We start from the raw sequence: 21,556 nt of genomic DNA, 5'->3' as shown, positions 1-21,556 counted from the left end.
TGTGGGGAATTAAGACCGACCATTCGCATTGTTTTGATGATATAGCTTTGTGGCTCTTGTTTGTGTTGTTCCTGGGCCATCGTTTCAACTCACAAAACAGCGTCAAAAACCACACCTGGAGCAAACCGCTGTGTCTGAGTGGGACGTGTACAGGACTGTCACTCAGGAGACTGGTATTTGTCTGTCACCGTTTGTGAAGGTTTAGGGAACGGAAATACTTTAAGAATTAAGTACTTTAAGAATATTAAGTAGGTTAAGTTTAGGAGAACATGGTTTGAGTTAAAAAAAGACCCGCTTTGATCGTTTATTGTAGATGCCTCAGTTTTTCATTCTCAAACACACTGAACATGAAGAGAATGCATTTTCAGGGCATGCGTGTTTGTTCCACCACGCTAAACTGAACCAAATACGCTTCTTGATGTATTTTCAAGTATTGTACCCAGGGCAACCTCTGCATCCCTCCAGGCCAGAGTAGTGGAGTGTAGTATCCTTAAAGGCCGTGGAAGCCTTCGGCTAAGCTCAGGATATCCTCGTCTTGGCCTCCCAGTGTTGTAGGCACAGCATTAGAATCCCAGAGGGACTGGGGCTTGCCAGCGATGATGAAATGACATTTACAACAGCACAGACTCGTCCCGCTCCAGCTCCTCATTAAAGGGGTATTGGCTGGACACTGTGGGCCTCGGCCTGTTTGACAGACCAACCAACACATTAGTGTCACAATGTTTCGCACATCTCCTCTGTCCCTTCAGACAGCAAATGTTTAACAATGTCATCGAATTGCACCACAGTTTAACCTTCCTGGGCTCTGTCCCTCAGCCCGGTCATGTGACTTTCTGTGGTTTCTTTGGACTAAAGCTGGAAGGAAAGAGATCAGCAGCTACAGTATCTCATAACCGTAGCCAGAAGGAGATGTTCAACTGCCTGTTATGAAACAAAAACAGAATGCAGCATGTAATAAAATTATAATTACTGGTATGCAAAAGGAACTTGAGAAACTGAGGAATGCATTCATGGCTTAATGTGCGCTGCACACATGGAAACAAGACAGAGATTTAAGTCAGTGAAAGGCAGGGGCAGATTGCCTGTGAAGGACTCAGTGGAGACCCATGAAGGTCTCATATTCATTAAGATGACTGATCCCCATGTATGGTACTAGATCATGACATGACAGGGTAATTCAGCTCAGCGTTATGCACCAGCTGGTAAGTACATGTGTGAAAAATTCAAGTGTTCACGCACATGGGGCTGTAAAGGAATGAGAGGCTGCAAAGTGATGCAGACGACGCGCACTACAGCGAGGGGAGCAAACTTAAATGTGCCTCTGCGGAGAAACAAGGCAGCAGAATGCTTATTCAGCTAAATACTGAAGGAGTTGAGTACTAGGCTGTGTGCACAAAATTCACATACAGCACTATAACAAAAACACAAACACCCACATGAATGTGAAATTAATATTGTCCACCTTTATCTGAGCAGGACTGACACATGATTCACAGAAGTACAGATGCAAGATTTCCACACACGGACCGAAGGATTTATCACCATCCCCAAAATAACAGCTCAGCCCAGCCGCATTTTAAACACACACACACACACACACACACACACTCTAGCAATGCCACACACACGTACGCATTGCACAGATCGCACACGAGGACACACTCACACCCACAAATATACGGCAGAAGCTGTGAGGAACTCATGCGCCCAGTACGAGCTGTCACAGCATCCTCCAGAAATGAGTCATTTTTCCCAGCCGCCTGAGGCTCCTAAACCATCGCTCACATGACTCTGTTGTGATTTTAGTCATAATGGTCGGCTCACAAATGCAGCACAGCACACGTTTCAACACATGTTATTGATCCATCTATGCGAAATCTTTTCGCATCCAATTCACACAAACATGTTCCGCCTCGCCGCCCCTCCCAAGGAGAGAGACATTGTTTACTAAGAGCGCAGGAAGGGAACATGAGAGGGGTCCGGATGCCATAAGTGACTCAGCAGAGACACTACAGAGGTAGACGCCGTGTTTTACACCACCACCCACTCGACTGCTGTCTCCATGAATGGGAGCTACACCAGCGCCGCCCAACCTTGTCTGCCTATCTGAGAGCGTTCATGCTGAACATTCTACTCACATGTCGTAGAGCCTGTAACCCATGGCGGAGCCCGGTCTGCTCCCGGGGTCCCGCGTTCGCCTGGGGTCCGTGCTGCTCACCACGGCGCGCCACACGCTTGGCTTGTCCATCCTGTATGCTGGTCAATGGGACTCGACGGTGGGATGGCGTGCGCACACAGGCTCACTCACATTCACTCTCCTTTTCCTCTCCCTCCCAGTCACAAACACAGGCTGCCTGATAGCAGTGTGTGTGATGTAACAAGGAGCATCCAAGAGGCAGGCGGCTGGTGGGGGGGCTGGTGATGGTGATGGAGGAGGAGGAGGATAAGGAGGGATAGGGGGGGAGGTGGTGGTTCATAGATTCAAGAAGCTAAAGGAGCTGTCTGTTAAGCCTGATGTCTGATGAGAAGCTTTAAAAGGTGGATGATTGATAATTCTTCACAGGTGCCAGTGCCTGGGAGGCTGCCACTCCTGAATGAAAAGCAAAAGGACACAACCTGCAGGAGAGCCACTGGGAGGTTTTACTGCCTCTCATAAACACAGAAGCATCTGCGTACGCCTCTCTCCACCCTCTGATCTGCTCTGAGTAGTACAGTCCTCAGCAGGGCCACAGGATTGGCTCCTTGGTCTCCATAGAAACAGGAGGATGTGTCAGAGGTAGGGCTCATTATCATGCCTTCTCTCCCCTCCCTCCCATTTTGTTTTCACTCCCTCTCTCCTCTCCTTCTCCCTACTTTCCCATTACTCTTCTTCTCACATACTCGCACCCCTTCCCCTCCCTCTCCATCTCTTTCCCTTCTGGAATCAATGCACTTTTTTTTTCTTTTTTTTTCTCTGGAGTGTCTTTAAAAACAGATGAGGCTTTCTAATGAGTCTAATGAGGAATGGTGCACACAGGTAAAGGTATCGTGAAGGTCCGGGTTGATGATGTTTGCAGAAAATAAGACAGATGAGATAATTAAAGGAAAACCAAGGAGTTGTGTTTCTAGACTTTATAGTGTCAGAAACACGAAGTTGGTGAAGCAGAAACGATGCGGCTTGCACAGAGATTGCATCATGGACAAGTGATGCCAAACCCAGAAAGGGAGTGTGAAATGTTAAGCAGAAATAAGGCAACATTACTGAAGAGTCCGTCTTAATTCTGTTGCTGAATGGAAGTTTTGACCACAAAATGTGTCAAAATGAGCGCCAACTCTAGAGAGTGTAGACTCGTTTAAGCCACACGTCCACATGATGAAGTACATGGTCCTGTTGTTGAAACCTTTGCCAGGTAACAGCATCCAAAGCGGGATGGTAGGCAGGCAGCGGGGTGTCTTTGGAGACGAGCTCTCATCAGGACTTTATAAAGCCACACACACACACACACACACACACACACACACACACACACAAACACAAACACACACACACACAGTGGAGACATAGAAACGCTGTGCTGATGGCTCACAGTCTCCAGGGGAGGATGCCTTTCATCCCGGACAGACTCGATGGCACACAAAAGGGCTGTCGATGTATCGAGTGTTAACACCGAGGTAACTAGTGCTGTCAGACCTTTGTCTTTTTGTTAATTAACTTGTGTAGTGGCTAATTGTAGATGTGCGTCATCTCGCTGCAATTACAGCGCCTGTGTAGGTTCTAATTATCAAGCACGAGTGTTGATCCCTCCAGCAGTGACATGAGCCCGTCTTCGCCGAGCCGTCTGTGTGTGCGCGCACTTGTTTGTGTGTTTGTGTTCACCTGCTGAGTGCAGAGTGGAAACCCTGTACAATTTCTGACTCCAACGTTGTCCAACACTTCATGTCCACATAGCCACAGCAGGATTGCTCTATTGCACAGACTGCCATCAAATTTAATGTCTGTTAATGCTTCCTTTCCCTTTCCATTTTGGGACACTCGACGAGTTTTGCTTTCATGCCACCCTCCGGCCATCATATCTGCCTTACACACAATATGTCTCATAATGTGGAGGCCGCCAATACATTTACTGAGCCAGGTCGTGGTTGAAAGAAAGACCCTCATTTTAATGATCACAATACCTTCCTTTGGGTTGAGGTTTTTAGCCCTTTTACACAAGGCTCTACGGTTAAAGGGTAACTCCTTCAACTTTACACATTAAAGTGTGTTTACAGGTCTTGAGGAGTACTACTGCATAGGACAGAAAAGTAATATAAAGCATATTGTGGCTCTATTGAAAGCTGCATGTAATCTGATACATTGCCTCCAATGATGTCACTCAGTGGTTAAGTTGCATTGTGGGTAATGTAGGCTGCAGGTTTTGAAAAAGAAGAAGAATGCGTGTGATAAAAAACGGCGACCATTTGTTTTTAAACTCTCCAATGGTGTTTGAGGACTGCAATGGTAGACCAGTGGACTGCTTTTAAAAAGCCTGGCACCTACATTACCCACAATGCAGCATAGCCAATGAGTGACATCACTGGAGGCGATACAGATGCCACTGTTTTCACACATGCAGTTGTCCTCCCAAGACCTGTAAACGCAATTTAATGAGTAAAAAAGGCAGAGTTACCCTTTAAAACACTGACATTTCTTATCCACTGCTGCGTGTACGTACGATTTCAGCCTTTAACAAGCAGGTGTTTGAAACAGTTACCTCCTCATGCCTTAGCAGGACTACTGTATAGAGCACAGAGACACTTCATTAGCGAGGTGTTCCAGTAAAACTTGTGCGTACGTGTGTGTGCACACATGGCGATAGGTTGTGGGGGGAAGGGGCTCTGGCAGGGGCAACGGTGAGCTCCATTCTCATCCACACCGAGTGTGTATCTACACACCCCGAGCTGAGTGTTAGTAGTCAGGGCACACACGCACAGACGGAGGGGCAGAGCGGTGAGCAGGATGCTCTTTCAAATTGACAAATAACCTTAAATTCACGGTTTCAGTGATACCCTTTTCAACACAAGAGCGCAGGCTTTAATGCCCCCCCACACATGCACACACACACATTCAGAACAAACACAAGCACACACAAAGGAGAACATGTCAGAGGCTAAAGTTAGTGTTGAAATTGAATTTTCTGGTCCCGCGTGGCCCTGCAAACATCAAGACATTATGCTGTGTGGCCTTTAAGATGTAAAAGTACTGCATATGTTTGCCTTCTTGTGCCGACCCCTCTGCTCTCCGCTGTCACCATATGGCCCCTTTTAATCCAGCTGGCCTTGGTGCACGATGTGAGCGGCTGGACTATAGCAGTCGTACTGAGTGCAGGACTGTTTGCTCAAGGCTTTCCAGCATGGCAGCGCACAAAGCACACGCAAAGCACAGACACACTTGTTACATGCACACACGACGAGCACACTGCAGAAGCTTTCACTGTCACAGGAAATGCATACTGATGAGCTCCATCCTAATTGCCTCGTGTCTGTCCTCCCTGAGAACGAGCCAACTGGAGGTCTGACAGAGTGAGCATACAGTTACTAAACGTAAGGAAACCAGTCTGATAGCATGTGTTTTACTGTCACTGGATCCACATTAGCTTTCACAAAGACATCCACATAAAGACAACAACAATAAAAACATACAATAAAACAATGAAGGCAGAACAAGGCGAATGAAAAGATCAGAAAATGAATATAAAGACTCTAGAAATGAGAAAGAGAGACAACAACAGCTTGAAAACAATAAACAACAAAAAGAAAACAATCTAAAAAAGTTCCAAAACAGCAATACCAAACTATCATCTATGGGACATGATTGGTTTCTGTTTTCTGTGACTTTGAGAAGTGAAATCAACTTTTTATGTCAGCGAGGAGAATATTTCAGGCAGAAGAAGCTCTATAAAGAACAGCTCTCACCGTACGATTTGTTCGTGGACATGGCAACCATTGATAACCAGCGCTCACTTGACGGGCATTATACGTCTGACAAAAACCAATGAGTAACAGTTTCTCACAAAAGAACAAACAGATATGCATGCTGCGTGGATAACAGAAGACTTTATCTTTACACACTGTTGGCCATGAAAAGTGTTTGTGCATCCGACACAGATTAGGATGGAATTTGATGATCTTAACATGTTTTTTCTGCGGCACATGACCAGATGCCTCTGCAGCAACTCCAGGGCGAGCAAAACAAGGTCAATCACAAAAGATGGAACATGTGCGGAACATCTCCTTGAAATTGCAAGGCCCTTTCTCATCACAGGAATCATCAGTAAATTATCTAATTAAAACACCCAGTGGAGTGGCATTAGCATCCCTATTTTTCCAAATACAATACATTTAGTTTTCGCAGTGTTGCACTTACGTTAGTGAAGTAAAGAATAAGAAGATGAAGGTTGGCACTCGTTTACTCTGGTGTCTTTTCTGGCAAAGCAACAAATCGGTTCATAAAATAATGAATCTGCAGACCAATCATGAATGAAAGCGATGTGTGCTGTATATATCCGATAAAAAAAGAAGACAAACAAAACTCAAGAGTTTCTCAGCCGGAATTGAAAATCACAGACTTTCCTGACATCGCTTGTTTCGGGCGGAATTGGCTGTCAGTCTCTGCTGAGTTGCCTTGGCTGATATAAAGACAGATAGCAGAGATATGAAAGTGCTGGAGATCACAAAAAAGCACATTCTGTACACTTAAACTTCTCATCACTTTATTCCCATCAAAGTGCGTTCTGTTTGTTCTCCTCTGACTGTGACTCGCTTCCTTGGATCTTATCGAGCTTTAACAAGGGAAACAGTATGTCCTTTGCGCAGTGTTTTTGTATTTCTCTCTTTGTGTAGGAACAACAGTGCTGGTGGGACTGTCTGCGCCTAATAGCAGAAAGCATTATTCAGCCCTCGGCTGAGCTGCTCTGCAGGGGGTCCCGTCTCCTCTCTTGAGACTCCAGCCCGCTTCAGATACATCGGGAAGAGAGAGAGAGTGACAGGGATAGAGACAGGTAGGAGAGAAGTGACGTTCACCACAGCACTGAGAGCTGCAAACCACAAGATGGCAGTGCATCACCTCTGCATCAGCCTGATGTCATCAATGTCATTACTGATGTTGGGACATGTCCCTCGGGTGAGGAAAGCGGGGAAAACACATGTTGTATGCTTAATTTAGCAACATTAATCAAACATATGCAGTGTCGAAGAACTATTTTCAGTGAGGAGAAAGACGCCACGGCACTAAGACCCAGGAGCTAACATAAATTATACTGTTAATGTGCTTTACCACAACATATTTCAGTCAGAGAAAACTCCAGAGCCCATGTTAGCCACAGTTATTTCAGCCTTGTTATGCTCGGTTTTCAGGAAGCTGCTCTGATTTAAACTATGACGGAAAACATTTTTCTAACCACTCCAATTAGCATCAACAGCTGGAAAAACTGAACTCCCCTGAGATAGGACCCAACCTCTCTACCCTATGCCGGAGACGAGGGGTGAGAGGTTTAGTATCCCGGCTGTTTTGTTTTTTTCCCATGTAACAACACAGCGCAGCCTCTCTGTAGCTCGCTGGCAGAGGGCACAGCGCTGTGCACAGGCTCCTTCTGTCACTGACTTGGCCTCAAGCCTGAGGACATCAGAGGCAGAAGACAGACGAGGTTCTCATCGCAGGCCAAACAAATAAAGAGCTGTCTTTCTGTCTCGGACGGTGAAGCAGAGACAGAGTCGTCCTTGACCCTTCGGACCTGTGTTGAGGCTCTCATTGAGGCTGCCATCGTAGATGTTTCGTCTTCTCGATAAGCAGTGATGCTGATGTGAAGCTATAGCAGCACCACTGACACACATCTGATGATTTCCAGTGTTGGAAGAAGTACTCAGACTCTTTACTTAAGTAAAAGTACCAATACTATAAACTGAAAATACTCCATTACAAGTAAAAGTCATTTAAACCTTACTAGGCTAGTACTCATTAGGCAGAAAAACCCCCTCCATTGTCTGATATATATTTTAGCTGGTTGTTAATTATTCTATATACACTTCAGTGATTCCCAACCTAGGGGTCAGGCCCCCTCCAAAAGGTCAAGATGAAGTGTCATCAGATGATTAAAAAGGGTTGAAAAGAAGAAAAACCAAAGTTCTGCTACACAAATTAGCATTCATTTTGAAACGACTTTCTCTAAACTTTGTTATTTTTGTTACTCTCAGTCTATCGGCTACTTAAAGCCATTCACACATCCACTCAAGCACAGAAGGAACATCCATTAGAAGCAATTTGGGGTTCAGTATGGACACTTAAGCCTAAGCCAAAGTCAGGGATTGAACCACAGCTCATTTTTAATTTTTTCCCCCAACTAAAAGCTGATTTTTGTAAGTGGTTTTTGTAAATGTTAGCGGCGACAAAAATCTTTTTTTTTCTGGTTATTTAGGTGTTTTTAAGGAGACGTCCCCAGCTGTGATTTTGGCCACCAAAAAAAAAAAAAACATTTTAAGCAAAACAATTTTTTTTCCTCACCTTAACCACGTTGCTTTTGTGCCTAAACCTAACCAGACCAGCAGCACAGCGTTGTCACAAGACTGGATTGAAAACTGGACCAAAAGAAACGTGAAATTGGAACGTAACGAAATGTAAAGTATCAACATGTAGTTTACTGAAACATACATTGTCCACACTTATTCTGGCGATTAGGCTGATATTTGTCCAATAGGCTTATATCCACTCCTAAAACAACAGTGACACCCTTTGTCATCATCAAGTGAGAGAGATCATTCTAGCCAGCATCAAATACCAGCTGATAATATTGGCCAGCCAATATATGTCAGGCTCTAGTATTTTCCAATATATGGCATGTGAGTCTCCAGTCAGCCTTCAAATGAGGAGGTGATTTAGTATTTATTAAGCCCTCTATATGCAATATCACACATACAAAGGCACAGTGACAAGCTACTCCGGGGCTCCTTGATCAGGTTTTTCGGCTTTTGCATGTCTCATTTATGCTTATTATTGCATGACCCATTCTATTCGCACAATCTCAATCTAATCCCTCTGTCGTCTGCACTTTCTGCTCCTCACCCGCAGGAGATTTCTTCCCCACAACACACAAAGAGATCACACATTCAGCAGCAGTGGCATCTTGTTAATATCTCATTACACCTATGCCAGACAGATCCCTCCTTTTGAGAAGCGGAGCTGGAAAGGCAGCTGAGAACAGGCGATCACGCTCTCCGGTCTTATTTCCCGGGGAATGGTGTGCTACTCCTTGCTCCGTCACCTCATCCCCGCGAGCCCTCCCTCTGCGCGATGCGAGCAGCGATACAGAACGGTGGAATTGCAAATGCCTCCAATCAGACTGGTGGATGGATCTGAAACACTCAGCAGGCCCTGTGCATGATATTACAGAGGCACGGAGCTGATGGAAGGATAAGCTATGTGTGAGAGTTGCGCCGTTTCACTAATCTCTCACTATATCTACTTTACCAGTGAAAGTGACAGTGTGTAATAGAGAGAGAGCAAAGCATCGGCTGAGAAAAAAGGATGCTCCAGCATGTTTACACTGGGCTCGAGGCACATCAGCTGCGCTTGAATCTTCTATAACAACTTTCAAAATCACACTGTCACACATGATTTCTTTCCTAGCTATAGACACCTGGGTGTCTTTTCATTACTGCTGAAGAGCTGCATTTACCTCAGGCACGTTGCAGATTACACAAACTCCAGCCCTGCAGAGATGGAGCACAAAAAACACACACATTTTGTTATAATTAAGCTGCTTTTTCATGCGTACAGCGTGCAGACTACGAGAGGGGTTTTCTCCCCATGCGATGAAAGAAAATACTAGCGATTAATATTAAACAAGTGCGCCGCGTCTTTCGCTGTCACCATAACGTTGAAAATGTCATGACCAATTACTGAGACGGCCTGCTGGCTGATATGTGTCTCAAAAGGTTCATGGTTGGAGCTACGGAGTGAAGGTAATCTTGTGCTTCCACACCGATACACGGCTTTTGCCTTTGAATAAGCAGAGATCAAACTGACAAGAGAATTATGTAAAGAGAGCCACATGTTGGGTAACGTCTTCACTACCCGAAGACCTTGAACAAGTGTTCAGTGTATTCTTCTGTTCAGTCTACTAATCGTTGCAATTAATAGTTTGCTATTCAACTAATTGATAAATCGATAACAGAAGCTTCTGAGGAGGGAGACATCTCGCCTGAGAAGGGGAGTAAATTAGCGTGTTCACCTGGGCGTTGTGTTCACATCACAGCCGAGCTGAGCCAGAGTTAATAAATACCCATGACTACTGCAGAATCAACTGACCCCAGAGTCAATCCAGATTGAACACATTCGCATTGCACGCAAAAGCCGGATGTTAGCGGGTATACATAGGTTTTTTGTCCAGTGTGAAAGGGGTGATAGATACCAGCTACCAAAATACTCCCGGATATTCCCGGATGCATCCTTTTATCTGGATCCACACCGAAAGTCAATTGGGTATATTCTGGGCCGAGACTCATCCTCCATCCAAGTTTTGTGGAAATGCGTTCTGTAGTTTTGTGTAATCCTGCCTGACAAACCAACAAACCAACCGACAAACAAACGGACACAGGTGAAAACAAGACCTCCTCGGTGGAACTAATTATTGCAAAGATGTCGATTTAAAGTTAGTCAGTTTTACTGCCTGGAAAAAGGGCAAAAGCTGCATGTTTTAAATGTGTAAACAGACATTTTGCAGTGAACCATGACTGAATATCAGATGGCGCAGCATCAATTTAAATCTATCTAATCTTTAAATAGCACAGGGCCTCAAATTTCATATGAAACGCAGCCAACACTGTCACAGATTAATGCTGGCCAGCCTTTATTGTATTGTGTCACAATCCTTCAGAACCGTTTATGTGTGGCGTGGCCTCTGAAAAACAATGAAAGCACGCACACAAAACAGCAACGCACGCAAACACACACACTGGGAATATTTCTCTCTCGGCCAAAAGGCTCAACCGAGTGAAGTGAAAGGCACATGGCACAAAGAGCCTCACATTCCCCTCTGTTGCCGAGACTCAAAGCAACTTATCATAAGCCACATGGCCGTTTGCAGGCCAGAATCAAAACTGTGTGTTTTCCAGTGATCGCGCCTCACAGCGCAGCACGGAGCCTGTAATTAACTCTTAGAGAATGTGATGACGAAACAGGAGCTGGGAACTTCAAAGACGGCCCAGAGCTTTTCCCAAGAGTTCAAACACATGATGGAAGTGGGCCTTCTGTTTCATAGGTCTATTAAATCATTGCGCAGTTGTGATTTCCCATCTGGCAAAATCAAAACTTTACAATACTTACAGCAGTAAATAAAAAAGGGCCAATAAAGAAAGAATTCATACAACTGGCTGGATTTTATGGGAGGCGGAAGGCACTTTCATTACTGCTTCTTTTAAACCGACACTAACTCCTGCACACAACGACTGCTCCTTCATTTACAGAGGACTGTTTGCTGCCACATACAATAAATGTTTACTGTGTCGTTAAGCCCTTTTCCAAATGACCTCAGATATTGTCAAGGCTTCACAGAGGAGGAAAGCAGCAGTGGAATACACACAGAAACAGATTCAGTACAGGGTTCATGAACCTATATGGTAACACTTTTCCATTTTCTACAGCATGTGTCTCCATATTCACCCCTGCGGCTGTGTCGCAGCCTCATGAGCTGCCCTCCTGCCTCCAACCGTCACTAAATGGCACGCTGGCTGTTTCTAGCAGGCAGGCTGGGGGTCTGTGATCCCGCCAAGGCAGGCAGGCAGGCCATTCTCAGGAATCAATAGGCTCTGCAGTGGTATTATTAGAGGGCCTGGAGATAATCACAGGTTCTGTTCCGAAATAGTCATTCACGATAATGAATATCATTAAGCATCTGAATTATTTAGACTTGAAATGGAGCTCCTGGTTCGGCTCTGCCCTAACGGTCTGACGTCGAATCAGATCCCAGAACACAAATAAACGGAGCAGGGCGTTATTAGCAGCTTTATGACCTTTCGGTACTACCCTGGGGGCTTTAAGAGCGGGATATAAACGGCTCGCAGGAAGATTTACACTTACCCATGACTGCCGAGCCTTACCTTTATCTCCTGTAAAGCCCCTGCATGTATCTATTAATCAAATTAGATGTGTTTTCCTAATTGAGAAGAAAGAAAGCGAGAGGTACAGATAGATAAACAGAGTCAGAGAGGGGAAGAATACAGAGAAGCAGATGGTTTTTTTTGATCGAGTGGGAGAAAGAAGGAATCAAAAGGGAGGCGTGAAGTAAGGAAAAAGGAATAGGAGAGCATCTTGGGTATTTAAAAGCTTCCATTCAGCCTTGAGCTGGGCTCGATGGGTGCAGAGAGGTCTCAACTCTGGACAGGACTGAACTAGAAGGCAGCTGCAGGCAGTGAATACAGCAGCTACTGCACAGGCCAAACCCCATTCAGATAAAACACGCTTTTTTTCTTCATGTGGTTTCACAGCACCGAGGAGCTGCCACAAACAGAGGACGTTTCCTCTATTGATGAGGCCATCTATATTCCTACATCAGATCTGGTCATATAATATATGACACTGCTGCTTTTGTAACACTTCCTTTCAAGTTGCAGCCACATGCCTTCAGATAAATTCAGATTATTTTCCACTCACTAGACCGTATAGAGCAATTATCCTGTCTCACAATAAAGCTGCAATCCCGCATCCCCATTGGCCGGGGCTGACTGCTCCACTTTCACTTTCTCAACCTGACACGAGCACGCTTCCTGCTCTCACCTCTCGCTGCTGCAGAGCACTCGAAAATCGGCAGTCGTGGCAAGACAATGCGAGCGGGAGAAATGTAACAGTCAAAAGACAAAAGAGTGGGGGATATTGCCACAATGGTTTTATTTTTATAACGGACCCCTACACAGAGGTAATGGAGGGGGACATGGGGAAGTGATTGGGACTGAAAGAGAGGGAGGGATACGAAAGGAAAAAGAACATTTAGAGAATGAGGGAACTTCACAGCCTTCATAGGTAATCGTAATGTTGACATTGTGTCCAGTAGGTTTGGCACAGAGCCTGAAAAGAAGACAGTTGGGTTGCTTTAAAGCTCACTCTGCCAGTCATAGCAAACACAGCTGAAGCTATCTGCAACCTGGATTCATGAATTTCATCCTGTTTTCATCCCCTTTCCTGCGCGGTATAACAGATATTACACTTGTATTGGCAGTTGAGCCATTCTTGTACCCAACGGCAACCATTAAAGAATCCATTTCATAAAGTCCAATCGCTTATAGTACTTCTCCTTCTTTCATTCAATTAATTCACTTTTAACTTTTTTTAACATTTTGCTCTTTTATGCCTATATTTCCCGCCCTCTGCTCCGGGGTCCAACGGCGCTGGAGAGCAGCGGGGACAAGTCACAACTGGAAAGACACTGAACACCTTGAGGAACACGTTAATGTGATGTGGGCTGTTCTGATAGAGGGCAGGTAATCTACCTCTTCCGTTCAGCTTCAGATATTCTAATATACTGGGCGCATCAATGCACATGCTACACCCTGGTTAATTTTACTGGGTGGAGATAACAGTGTGTAGTCATGTGTGACACCTTGGAGTCACATTAACAGAAACACTTCCCTCTCCAAGGTGCTGAATCCTGCAGCCAGTGGAATTTCATCAAGACTTTTTTTTCCCCCCCGATTTTCATCTGAACCAAGGGTGGCAGATTCAGATATGTAATTTGGTCATTTAATGAAACTAGAGTGAATCAATAGGGGATTAATTACTCAATCAGCAGCAAATTAATCAGCGACAATTATGATATTTCATTTTTTAAACTTGTCAAATCAAGCAAAAATGTAGTTTTGTTGCTCCTTCTAGTCTTAATCATTGTTTTATAAGTGTTTAATCAAGCAACTAGAATGGCACTCATTAGAGCACAAGCCTCCACCAAGGCCAAACAGTCCCCGTTAATTAAATCAAGCCTAATACAACATCAAACTCAATAGCCCTGTATCACACTAAATTCAAACCACCCATGACTGCTTTACCATAACTTGACCTCACCAGATCTGCAGCAGCCAACCACTAGGACAACAAAACAATGCATATGACATCATAATCTCCATTGTGTTGTGGAAAAGTGATAGGCTGATATAATCCTGCTGACAAACCAGCCACCAAACGGACACATGTGAAAACATGACCTCCTTCGCAGAGGTAAAAAATAAAGGTTTGTTGCTTTTATGTGTATTTCAAATTAAAGGTCTAGTGTGTTGGATATAGTGGCATCTAGTGGTGACCATACAAACTACCACAAATAAACACCCCTCCTCTCACGCTCCTCTTCCAAGCATGTAGGACGACCTATTGTGGCTGCTAAAACATTCGAAACACACGAAAAGCCCTCAACCAGTGTTTGGTTTGTCTGTTCTGGGCTACCGTAGAAAATGGCGGCTCCGTGCATGAGAGGCTACCATGTCTGTAGGTTCGTTCTAAGGTAACAGCTTTAAATATCTCTGGGTTTTGGACTGTTGGTTGTAGAAAAACTCATTTGAAAGACATCACATTCAGCTGCTGCAACTGGTGATGGACATTCTTCATTTGATATTTTCTTTTACATATAACTATTAATTAAACAATTGAGGGGAACAAACAATAGACAGATAAACTTATAATGAAGATAATCATTAACTGCAGCCCTAAACAAAGCTTATCTTTCTTGTGCAATCACTGAAAGCTGTTTTAATTAAGCGCTTCTTGGGAAAAAAAGGGGACACTGTAAACTAATCAGTGTACTGGAGTAGTTTGCTTTAACAAAGACTAATGGACCAAAAAACTTGGCAAAAAAAGAAACTTTCCGCCTTATTTTTTCGCCTTTTCTGCAATAACTGCATAACTTTTCAACAGAACCATGACCAGAAAAAAACACCGCCTGTGTGTTCTGTCCTCTGTATTACACAAAACAAATTCTGCAAAGACACAACGATGTTTCCCTTTGTGCTCCAAGCATTAGGATGCTCTGCCTATTACACTCTGGAGGCACTGAAGTGAACACAATCAATTTGAACAGTTTGTGGGCTTATTGTTGTAGTTCTCGCTAATTTACTCTACGCTCCTTCCGCTGCTCGTCTTAGCAGGCTTAGAGGCAGAATTATCATAAACAGTATCGTCGAACATCTACATCATTATTTAACTAAACCACTCAAATATGCACGTTCAGGCATGGCAAATAAGCTATCACATCTATGCTATTACGCCGCCTGTGTGGCTCTTTGGCTGATCAAATGTTGCTTCTGCATGTGATTGCTTTGTTCCCAGGGCAGGAGGCAGAGGAAAGAGAGGTAGACGGCAAGAAAGAACAGGTAGAGAGTAATATGAAAGGAATGCAAACACAGAAGGAGAGGTAAAGAGAAAAGTATTCAGTAAAAGCAACGATTCAAGTGAATCCCAGGGGTTGGCTGCTGTGATTACAATCTAACAGCCGCTCTGCTAGCACTGAATGGTTGTCCCTCGAGATCGCCCCAACGCTGAGATTAAGCATGTTGAGCCAGCCGGTCTCTGTGAGCAACTCTGCTTCAACACCAAAGTTGCCCCATTAATTCCCATTACCTTCTTAAACTTTCCAGAGTTGGCAGGAATTAGTGAAACTTTTAGACGACGGCAGCATCTAACAGATGTCTGAAAAGAACAGAGGCTCAAATCAGCTGAGCAGAGCAAGTCATTTCTTTTTTTTCTTTTTTTTTTTGCAAGGGAACTTTCTGCCGACTAATGCTACAACTACAAACACTTTCTATAATTCAAAGTTTCCTCTAAAATTTTCCAATATGCTCACTCAAAACAACTAAAACGAGTGGAGTGATTCAGCAGACTGCGGGGCATGGCACAGCAGCTCACAAATGGCACGACAATTAATATTTCACTTCCTCGCTTGCTTCTAATGCCACACAAACAGACGCCAGAAAATACAGCCACAAAGATTAATCACCGTGTGAGAGCCTCGCACAGCCCCACCGCTTCAGTGGGGAGTGATTACACAACGTTTCTGCCACATTTTATTTTCATGTGAAAAATGTTGTTTTCCAGTGCCACTCTGGTTTACAGCGCACAACACAGAACCGCAACATCCTGGGTTCAAATCAGGTTCAGGACCTTCGTCGCTCCATGTAAAGGTGCTTCCCCGTCTCGCCAAAGGATCTAACGCGGAACATGACAGGAAAACAGCGGTGACCAAGGCCTTTATGATAAATGTCTGCTTACTGTTTGATTTATGCCACAACTTTTCAGTTCTGTCACTTATGAGTGAGAGTGTGTGATTCTGACCCTGAACAAAAGGGTTGAGGGCGTGCATTCATAACACAAAATGACATTCATTGTCATCCACGCGATAAAACTCCCAAAAAAGGTAGCACAGCCAGACATATTTCCACATGCTGTGTCAGAGCTGGAGAAAGGTCTGGCTGCACCAATTCTCATTCTGGTATAAGGGGAAAATAGCTGTTGCTTGCTTGTATTTCTGCAAACCAATCACAATCACCCCTGATGACGCAGGGCCCAGGATGCAACAATAGTGCCTCTGCAAAATCGTGTCAGTGAGAACTTGTTTTGCATATAGGGAGGCAAGCCCATTGGTCGCCTAACATAGGAGAGCAACTGAGACTCTTGTGCTGCTACTTATTTCCCTCTGTGCTGCTGTGTTACCTGCAAATTTCTCCCAAGGGGGATCAATAAAGGAACATCTTATCTCATCTCATCTTACCTTAATAATAATAGTCTAATATCCAAGACATATCCACGAATTTCCTGGCGAGGTTTGCGAGGAAACGATTAAGTGTGATCCTTACAGTGCTCTGGGGAACTAGCTTAAGTAACCAAGTATCATAACCGATGCACCGGCAGGCACTTTCAAGGCTTAAGAAGCGCTGGGCTAAGCGGGCGAGTGATATTGCAATCGCAAATCTCTCCGTGAATTCTGCACGACCTTGCAACTTTGTCCAAATGATGCATCGTTGCAAAGTTGTAGTGATTGGACAAAACATTTACAGTCGTAACTGGCGATTGCAACTTCGTGGAGGGACTGAATATTAGTGGAAGTGGTATTTACTCAATTTGCGAACGTAGATCTTCATGAATGAATGAAAGCCTTACCAATCGCTCTGAGAAAGAGCACAAGTGTTATGTTACCATGGAAAACGCCGGTTCAGGTGAAGTGACATGACATCCTGGAAGTCGCGCTCATAGATTGCACCCATAAATTGCGCACTGTATCACAGGAGCAATTAATAAGGTGGATACTTTTTTAATATGTTTATTATTGCCTCTGGGAAACAGCAATAAAAAAAACATCTGAAATTAACCTCCAATGATGATATTTGATGGGAGCATGTCCCCTGTGATACAGCACGGTCATCATTTGCTAATGAGAGGCTGATTATTGTGATTCTGCGAGAGACGGGTGAGCCTAAACAGAAGCAAACAACGCTGCTGGGCTGAAGAGGAAAAACAATCAACCTCCAATCACAGCCATCCTCTTGTTTACAGTCATGATCCATTTAACCTATTAGCTTTCAGCTGTGCTTGAAAATTACTTACAGAGCAACAATCACATGGGGACTATCAGAGAGAGCCCAAATAGAACAGCGAAAAGCATATCCTCATTTCTGCAGCGTTATCAAGGTCTAAAAACAACCCACAGATATTCCTACTCATCAGAAACTCCTTTAAAAATAGAACGAAAAAAGAAAATGTTCCCACTATGCATTGGGATTTATTTTGGGGCTGCACATGAGCCAACAGTGGGCTATGGATTAAGAGCACATTGCTTTTTGATGATGAAGCACACAGCACTACTGTAGGAGGCATCTTTGAAACTCTCTCCAGCCGTTTGAAGCCCCCAAGTCTGTCCCACCGATGCGACTGACTGCACTCATCTCTTTGTTTTTTGAGGCTCTCTCAAGCTCCCAGCTCAGCACAGGCTAATGGGTGAGCAGCAATGACGGCTCACATAAGCAGGGATCATATTTCATTAAGGCTAAACCTAATGATCTCTTTCTATAGTGCATTCGGCCACCAGAGTTCATTATACGAATCAGGAAAACAACAGTGCAGGGCTGAAACCGCTGTGTCATAAAAGGCTGATGACAGGAGAGCAGCTGCGAAGACTCCAACATCAGAAGACAGCGAAGTTTGCAGACGTCAAGCTGTCACGACTGATGCATCTGCCACAGAGAGGCTTATTACCAGGGCAGCCGTGATGACTTTTAGATTAACAAGGCAAGAAAAAGACTGCTGGGAAATTGGTGCTGGAAATGCTGCAGCACTCGTGGGACAAACATTAAGCACATAATCATAAAAAATAACATCTTACTGTACCCAAAGGACGCCGACTTCCATTTGCGGCATGGGATGACTCTTCTGCGGCCTTCAGACACTAAAATCCCAGGATTCTCTATGACTTCCACAGGTAGGGAGGCATGTCTCCTGTGGAAGAAGAAACCAAATTAAGACAAAACACACTTCTCAGACTGTAGACACAGAAGGGCAGATGTAAAACAAAACCTTTAAATGTCATGTGACTGCGCTGAATTATAATCACCCGCTTTCCCTCAGAGGTTTTCTCACTGGGAATACGTGATTCTGTGTACTTTCACCGATTATTTCAGGACTGTACTGCATTCAACACATAGTGAACCAGGTACTGTCAAATTCTGTATTTTAACTTCTTTTCAGGGGGAATTGCATCAAAGGGTATAAATATTCCACTTAAAAGGCCAGATCAGTGTTTGTGTGCTTTGGCCCATTGACTGCAAGTTGTACACAGTTTACATTATTGATGATAGTACTTTTGATTTTGTTACAGTATTATTGCATGTCCCGCAGATCAAACTACAGGATGATTCAAACAAGCTTGGTGCATTTAAGGTATGTGAAATCCTATGCTGTAGATTAGAAAAAGCAGCATCTCTACTTTGATTAAATTAAAGGTGCACTCTGTAGTTTAGGAAAATAAATGAAAACTCAGAAATGTTATATTTACAATATTAATGAGGTAATAATACAAACTCAGAAATACATGTTTTTCCCATAACTGAATAAACAAGCTGTTAGTTGTAAAATAAGGTCCTCAGAAAACTCTTTGAAGCTAGAAAGGAGGCAGGGTCCGCCAAATATAAATAAAGTGAAACAGTATGAAATTGTGTTGTCCGTCAAGGTCAGTTTGTTTATTCAATTAAAAAATCAATCAATGGAGATCTAAAAATGTCCTTCCCAAAATTACATAGTGCATCTTTGACTAGACAAATTTCCAATAGCCTTTCATCAATTCAATTCCTTTTCTAAGGTTCGTGAAACCTCCTTCACCAAGACTTAATTCAACATTGTAAATGGGTTTTCCAGGTAAACAGTATTTTCATTTTCTGCTACTTTATACTTCCTGGCTATAACTAGCAGCCTGGCTACAACTGGCAGCCTGGCTACAACTAAGTAACCTGGCTATAACTAGCAGCTTGACTATAACTGGCAGCCTGGATATAACTAGCAGCCTGGCTATAACTGGCAGCCTGAGTATACCTAAGTAGCCTGGCTTTTACTAGCAGCCTGGCTACAACTGGCAGCCTGGCTCAACTGGCAGCCTGGCTACAACTAAGTAACCTGGCCATAATAAGTAGCAGCTTGACTATAACTGGGAGCCTGAGCATAACTGGCAGCCTGGCTATAACTAGCAGCCTGGCTATAACTGGCAGCCTGAGTATACCTAAGTAGCCTGGCTTTTACTAGCAGCCTGGCTACAGCTGGCAGCCTGGCTACAACTAAGTAACCTGGCTATAATAAGTAGCAGCTTGACTATAACTAGCAGCCTGGCTACAACTGGCAGCCTGGCTACAACTAGCAGCCTGGCTATAACTAGCAGCCCAAATAGCATAGTGAAAGCGAGGCCTACACTTTTGGCATGAGCTCTGTTCTACCTAAAAATGTTCCCCTCATTACTTTTGAAGAACTATCAAAATAGTACGGTACACTTCAATTTGTTTTGTGTTCCCAAAAATACTTGTTTGTCTATTTTTGACTGTGAGCAGGGGTAGCCACAAAGACATTAATGGAAAAAAAACAGGCCATTTGAGAATTAGCTCATGAAATGTTGAAACATGCTGCAATTTAGTGAGAAACGATTGATCAAAGAACATAAAAGATTAGCGACGGGTAGGTTTCTTTGTAGTATCAGTGTGACTTCACTGTGTGTGCTCTGTGTGCTGCGGTTCAGGCAGTGTTGTCCTCTACCGATCGTTGCTCAGACACTTCTCATCTCCTTCCACTGGATACCATTTCCACAGAGACATTTCTCTCTTATCTATTGTTTGTTAAGGTTTTCACCGAGCTGTGCCACCTTTGGGCTGGCTGTCTCAGACAGGCCAGGCATATTCCTCAGGCTGTCAACCTGCAGTCAAACAGCAGCGGCCCCCCAATCTCTCTCAGGGGAAGAGGTTGGGTTTTTTTTCCGTCAAAATCAAAATGCCACAGCTGGCAGCCATCGAACTGATAGTCTGCTGCCAATTTGATTTAGGCAAACTCTGCATGTACATCCAGTCAAGGAAAACCATATTCCAAATAACATTACACAGTATTACATTTTGTAAAAGCATTTGTGGCAAAAAGAACTAAGCATCCTTCATTCTTTAACATAGCTCATACTTTGGCTCTGTGTGAAAAATGAGGCCCTGAGTATATCAATGGGCTAATTGTGTCGTGGCTGCTGCCATTTGCTGCTGTTTCGGTATAATGAATTATTAATCCCCAGAATGCTAATGTCTCTGCTCTGGCTGAGTTGAGAGCTGTGAACCTTGAATAAGTGTGAATATTCTTCCCGTCTTCCATTAGTTACTCTGATGATGCTTCAGAATCTAACACCCAGACCTTGTTTCGGATCTGTCAGGGTAATAAATGATGCACAAACAGCCACGGTTCATAAAAAGAATGGCAGCGAATTTCCACCGAGGAGAGATGTTCTGCTACTTAAGAACCATGTCCTCCGTTGTCTTTCTTTCGCCATGCATGCTGCGTTTTTGTTTAAGTCCTGGCGTTTTCAGAACAATGATTGCGACCTGGAATCCTGCTTGCTCAGTGGAAAGGGACTCGCACAAGGACAAACACGGCAGGCTCGTTTGTCCTGCACATCGAAGTTGAGCATCGCTCTCCATAGCAACAAGAGAAGGCGAAGGAGACGAGAAAAGACGATAGGTTTGTGTGATCCCTGCGGAGAGCTCCGGCTGAGGGTGAGAGACAGCACTAGAACGGCCCTGAAACACAGCGCTGTCACCTCTCATCCCCGTGGACAAATATCAGTTCAAACTGCCCTGACGCGTACTGTCACTGCATCGGAGGAGCGGCCGGCTCTTTTTAGGTTAGATTTCTGTGTGAATTAAGCACAGTCCAGTCCACTCATTGTTCTGTTTTAGAGACACGTCCTGCCTGAAGACAGAAAAACTGCAGCTCAGTAGCTTTCAGCAAATGGCTCATCTGTTAGAGGCAAAAGAAGAAGCGAGAGTGCAGTCTCTGAAAATTGTT

General features: G+C 44.1%; 1 protein-coding gene across 1 annotated transcript in view; it reads right to left on the bottom strand.

The window, feature by feature from the left end:
- LOC311265214 (IQ motif and SEC7 domain-containing protein 1-like) overlaps positions 1-21,556 on the bottom strand; it is a 96,830-nt gene that overhangs the window by 51,484 nt on the left and 23,790 nt on the right. Inside the window, 1 exon segment of the mRNA XM_084366622.1 lies at positions 18,368-18,475. Within this exon segment, the coding sequence (XP_084222748.1) occupies positions 18,368-18,475 (108 nt within the window).

Source organism: Pagrus pagrus (genome assembly GCF_965226575.1).
Source record: "Pagrus pagrus genome assembly, chromosome: 11".
In the NCBI taxonomy this organism is placed as follows: Eukaryota; Metazoa; Chordata; class Actinopteri; order Spariformes; family Sparidae; genus Pagrus; species Pagrus pagrus.
This window is presented reverse-complemented; position numbering and strand designations above follow the sequence as displayed.